The following is a 5055-nucleotide window of genomic DNA, read 5'->3' as shown; positions in this document are numbered from 1 at the left end:
ATCCAGGAAGTGGACGCAAGAAGACGCGGAGTGGCCCCCGGGTGGTATGGGCGGTGGGTGATGGGTCGCCCGGGAGAAGAGGATAGTGTTCTCCTAAGATGGATGAACGACTACTCAAGAATCTCCTTCCAGGTGGGGAGGAGAGAGAGGGAGGGAAGAGGGACGGGGGTGAGAAAAGGGGAAAAGGGGAAGGGGTTGTGATAAGGACTTAAACAATAAGAAAAGGTAAATCGATAATATATTCAAGGGCCTACTGCACAAAAAAAAGTGACAGACTTCTCCCGTTTCTAAGCTAGTGAACCTACCTGACCTGACCCTCTCTAGTGTTACAAAAAAAAAAAAAAGAAAAAAAAAAAGAGAAATCTTCCGAGGGAAAAGAAGAAGATGAGGAAGAAGAAAGAGAAGAAGAAGAAGGCAAGGGAGAGAGAAACTTGTGTCATTAACCTCATAATCATACTATAAGGCACCGACGATTATTTATTCCAGCAACCCATGATTAAATTCGACAGCTGGATCCTTGCGCCTTGTGTTTACTGGAACGAAAGGGTCTGCTGGAATGCTCGTCCCTGGACTCTTCGTGCAAAGAGAAAAAAAAGAGTGAAATAAAAGAAAAAAAAATAAGAAAAAAAAGCGTTAAGGGAACACGAAAATAAAAAAAAAAGGAGCCATCATCGTCATCATCCTCTCGAAGCATGAGATCACTATAATGTCTCCGGACGAAGGAACGAGTTCCAAACTTGTTTGAAAATTGAAGGCTGGGATTAAGTGGAGCCTCTAGTGTCATATCCGGACCCTACAATTAGAGATGATGTGATTGGAGGGATCGTAAACTATGTGCTCTGTTATTACAGTTAGGTCTCTTCTCTCTCTCTCTCTCTCTCTCTCTCTCTCTCTCTCTCTCTCTCTCTTTTATTTTTCTTCCTCCCAAACCAACTGTGAGGTGGACAAAAAATAAAGGTATATGCGACTTATCTCCGAGCTTGAATTTTGACGCATTTTTGTTCTCCATGACCACACTTATTATATCTATATTTCATAATTTTTCAAATTTCAGAGAGTGCACACACACACATATACATACATACATACAAACACATATATATATAGAACCACTAAGTATAATTACCTTTGGTACACATATATACATACATACATACATACATATAATATATATATATATACTTTTAAGCTATAGTTTTTCTCTTGGACAATTTTCGTTAAAATTGCTCTGATAGCATAATTTTTTTTTTTTTTTTTTTTTGCAAGAATCTTCATACCGTCAGAGTTCTTTCCGATTCTCACGCGCCAATCTTCGGCGCAGAAAAAAAAACAAACTTCTTTTTTCCAATTACAGTTTTCCGTCACATCAGCTGTCTCACCACTCTGGCATTATCAAGTGGCTACCGGCTTACAACCTGGATTTACAATAATTTTATTTCTCCGTGCGTCTTCTATGAGGCATTTACTACCATACCCTATCCCCATGTACCACCATGCCCTATCCCCGTGTACTACCACGCCCTATCCCCTTGTACTACCATGCCCTATCCCCGTGTACTACCATGCCCTATCTCCGTGTACTACCATGTCCTATACCCATGTACTACCATGCCCTACCCCGTGTACTACCATGCCCCATCCCCGTGTACTACCATGCCCTAACCCCGTGTACTACCATGCCCTAACCCCGTGTACTACCATGCCCTATCTCCGTGTACTACCATGCCCTACCCTCGTGTACTACCATGCCCTGTCCCCGTGTACTACCATGCCCTATCCCCGTGTTCTACCATGCCCTATACCCGTGTACTACCATGCCCTATACCCGTGTACTACCATGCCCTAACCTTGTGTAATTACCATACTCTAACCCCGTGTACTACCATGCCCATCTCCGTGTACTACCATGCCCTACCCTCGTGGTACTACCATGCCCTGTCCCTGTACTACCATGCCCTATCTCCGTGTACTACCATGCCCTACCCTCGTGTACTACCATGCCCTGTCCCCGTGTACTACCAAGCCCTAGCCCCGTGTTCTACCATGCCCTATGCCCCTGTACTACCATGCCCTATCCCCGTGTACTACCATGCCCTATACCCGTGTACTACCATGCCCTATCCCCATGTACTACCATGCCCTATCCCCGTGTACTACCATGCCCTATCCCCGTGTACTACCATGGCCTATACCCGTGCACTACCATGCCCTACCCTCGCATACTACCATGCCCTATCCCCGTGTACTACCATGCCCTACCCTCGTGTACTACCATGCCTTATCCCCGTGTATTGCCATGCCCTATACCCGTGTACTACCATGCCCTATCCCCGTGTACTACTACCATGCCCTATCCCCGTGTACTACCTTGCTCTATCCCCATGTACTACCATGCCCTACCCTCGCGTACTACCATGCCCTACCCTCGTGTACTACCATGCCTTATCCCCGTGTATTACTCATGCCCTATACCCGTAATACCATGCCCTATACCCGTACTCACCATGCCCCATCCCCTGTACTTACTACCATGCCCCATCCCCGTACTACCCACCCCATCCCTGTGTACTCACTACCATGCCCCATCCCCGTGTACTACCGTGCCCCATCCCCATGTGCCACCATGCCCCACCCCTCACTCACCATGCCCCCATCCCGTACTCACCATGCCCACCCTCGTATACCACCATGCCCCACCCCTAGGGTACTACCATGCCCTATCCCCTGTACTACCTTTGCTCACCCTCGTGTACTACCATGCCCCATCCCCGTGTACTCATGCCCCACCTCGTGTACTACTCATGCCCCCATCCCTGTGTACTACCATGCTCCATCTCCGTACCACCATACCCTATACCCGTGTACTACCATGCCCTATCCCCATGTACTACCATGCCCCATCCCCATGTACTACCATGCCCTTTTTCCGTGTACTACCATGCCCTATACTCGTGTACTACCATGCCCTATCCCCATGTACTACCATGCCCCATCCCCGTGTACTACCATGCCCTATCCCATTCTAAACAAGTGATGAAAACATCAGGCGTAGGTTACAGAACGGAATAGAATGGAATGGAATATAGAGTTAAGGCCACAGGCCAAGCACTGGGACCTACGAGGTCATTCAGCGCTGGAAAGGAAATTAACAGCGGGTAGGTTTGAAAGGTGGAACAGGGGGGAAAACCTCGCAGCTGCACAATGAACTAATTGTTAGGAGAGGGTGGACAGCAAGACAGAAGAAATAGAATATGAATGGAGACACAGTAAAAGGAATGAAATGGGTTGCAGCTAGGGGCCGAAGGGACGCTGCAATGAACCTTTAGTGAATACCTACACTGAGAGAATTGGTATCTTATTACTTTGAAAACAAAAGCTATCGCCTGAGTCACTGAGGTCGGGAAGCTGGGTAAAACCCATTGGCGTCCAGCCTGTTTATAATGCTGAGCTCATACGGGCGCAAGAAAAGGTACAAAAAATCACCTATAAATATGACATAACTTTCTATTACCCAACAAATCTTGACTGTTAATACAAAATGCACAATGAGGAATCATATAATGTACGTATGGTCTAAGATAAATGTAAGTTATGTTGCTTGCATATAAAATGATAAAACAAAATGGAGTAAAATTGCATGACCAGGTGTTGTTCAAACGCTTCCAAGATTCTGACCACATCAAAACATTAGCACAAACCAAATGAAATTAAATAAATAAATGCTATTTTCGCTGCATTTTCCTAATCAGTGTTTTCTTCATTGTGCTCTAATCCCTGACACTATACTTTAAGACGACGCTCAGGCTAGTATGAACAACATCAAGGCAAATGATTGGGAGTTCAGTAAGTTCGTTCAGTCTCAAAATTCACTGACCACAAGAAACGGGAACTTCTTGAAGAACAAATGGTCACGGGTTTGCTCGCTCGCCCTCTCTCTCTCTCTCTCTCTCTCTCTCTCTCTCTCTCTCTCTCTCTCTCTCTCTCCTTTCCATTTTCTCTTTATCCAACACCTGGTATTATTCTCATGAAGCCAGCTACTCATAATTCATCCGCACCTCTCAATACTTGTGGCAAGGAATAACCCAGAGCTTCGCAGGGCACCCAAATCTAATCATTCTTATCAATATCATTTTGAGGATTACCTCATCATTCTTATCAATATCATTTTGAGGGTTACCTCGTAAACCTCCTGAAAATATTAATCCCGCTCTCGAGACATAATGTGGATTAATGATACCTCGTCTATAACGACGACCTGTTGTACGATTTCCAAGCGGGACTTAGCGATACTTAATCTTTCGCAAAATGAGAGAGAAGTGGGATTCCACCGAGAATTGACTTTCTTCTACCGGTTGCCACATACCAGGAAAACTAGAAAGGGGATGGCGGCAGTGAGGAAAAAATAGGAAAAAATAATCATCAATGGAAAAACGACAAATATACATCAAGCGACGGACTACCCGTATTTGGAGGGTTACGAAACGAAACTATGTGACAAAGACCCAAAAAGTAAATGAACGAGATAGAAAATGTCTGGCAGTAACAGTAAAGGTAACAGGAATATAAATGAAGATGTATAAATATACTCAAGAATATAAATAAACAAGAATATAAACAAGAATATGAAACTAAAGAAGAATATAAATAAACACGAACATAAAACAAGAATATGAAAATAAACAAGAATATAAATATGAACAAAAACATAAATTGTTCACAAGAATATAAATGAGGATATTCCGATAAGACAGACTTTGAGTAGGAAATAATGAATAGCGAAGGATTAAAAGTGCAGAGAAACGATGCAAAAAAAACATAAATATGCCAAACTAGTGAGAACCAAAAATGAAAATTAAGTAAACAAAATTATATAAATAAGAAAACAGGAAGAAATAGTAGTATGGGAACTGTACAAAGAAGAAAACAATAAAAAAATATGAAAATGATACACAAACACCTGAGCTAATGCAGGAAAAAATTGAGAAACTGGCACCAACAGGTTATTGAAGGTTAATACAAAAGGAAGGGTACATATTAAAAAGAAAATGATAGTAG

At 43.3% G+C, this 5055-nt stretch overlaps 2 protein-coding genes across 2 annotated transcripts; both read left to right on the top strand.

Annotated features, from left to right (window-relative positions):
• The first annotated feature begins 1722 nt into the window (after positions 1-1722).
• LOC136841126 (uncharacterized) lies at positions 1723-2478 on the top strand. Its single transcript, XM_067108171.1, has one exon. It carries the CDS (start codon positions 1723-1725, stop codon positions 2476-2478), a length of 756 nt encoding a protein of 251 aa, XP_066964272.1.
• A 4-nt stretch (positions 2479-2482) lies between these two features.
• LOC136841124 (keratinocyte proline-rich protein-like) lies at positions 2483-3034 on the top strand. Its single transcript, XM_067108170.1, has one exon. The coding sequence runs from the start codon at positions 2483-2485 to the stop codon at positions 3032-3034; it is 552 nt and encodes a 183-aa protein (XP_066964271.1).
• Positions 3035-5055: the final 2021 nt, after the last annotated feature.

The sequence above is a fragment of the Macrobrachium rosenbergii genome, chromosome 8 (genome assembly GCF_040412425.1).
Source record: "Macrobrachium rosenbergii isolate ZJJX-2024 chromosome 8, ASM4041242v1, whole genome shotgun sequence".
NCBI classification, from domain to species: domain Eukaryota; kingdom Metazoa; phylum Arthropoda; class Malacostraca; order Decapoda; family Palaemonidae; genus Macrobrachium; species Macrobrachium rosenbergii.
This window is presented reverse-complemented; position numbering and strand designations above follow the sequence as displayed.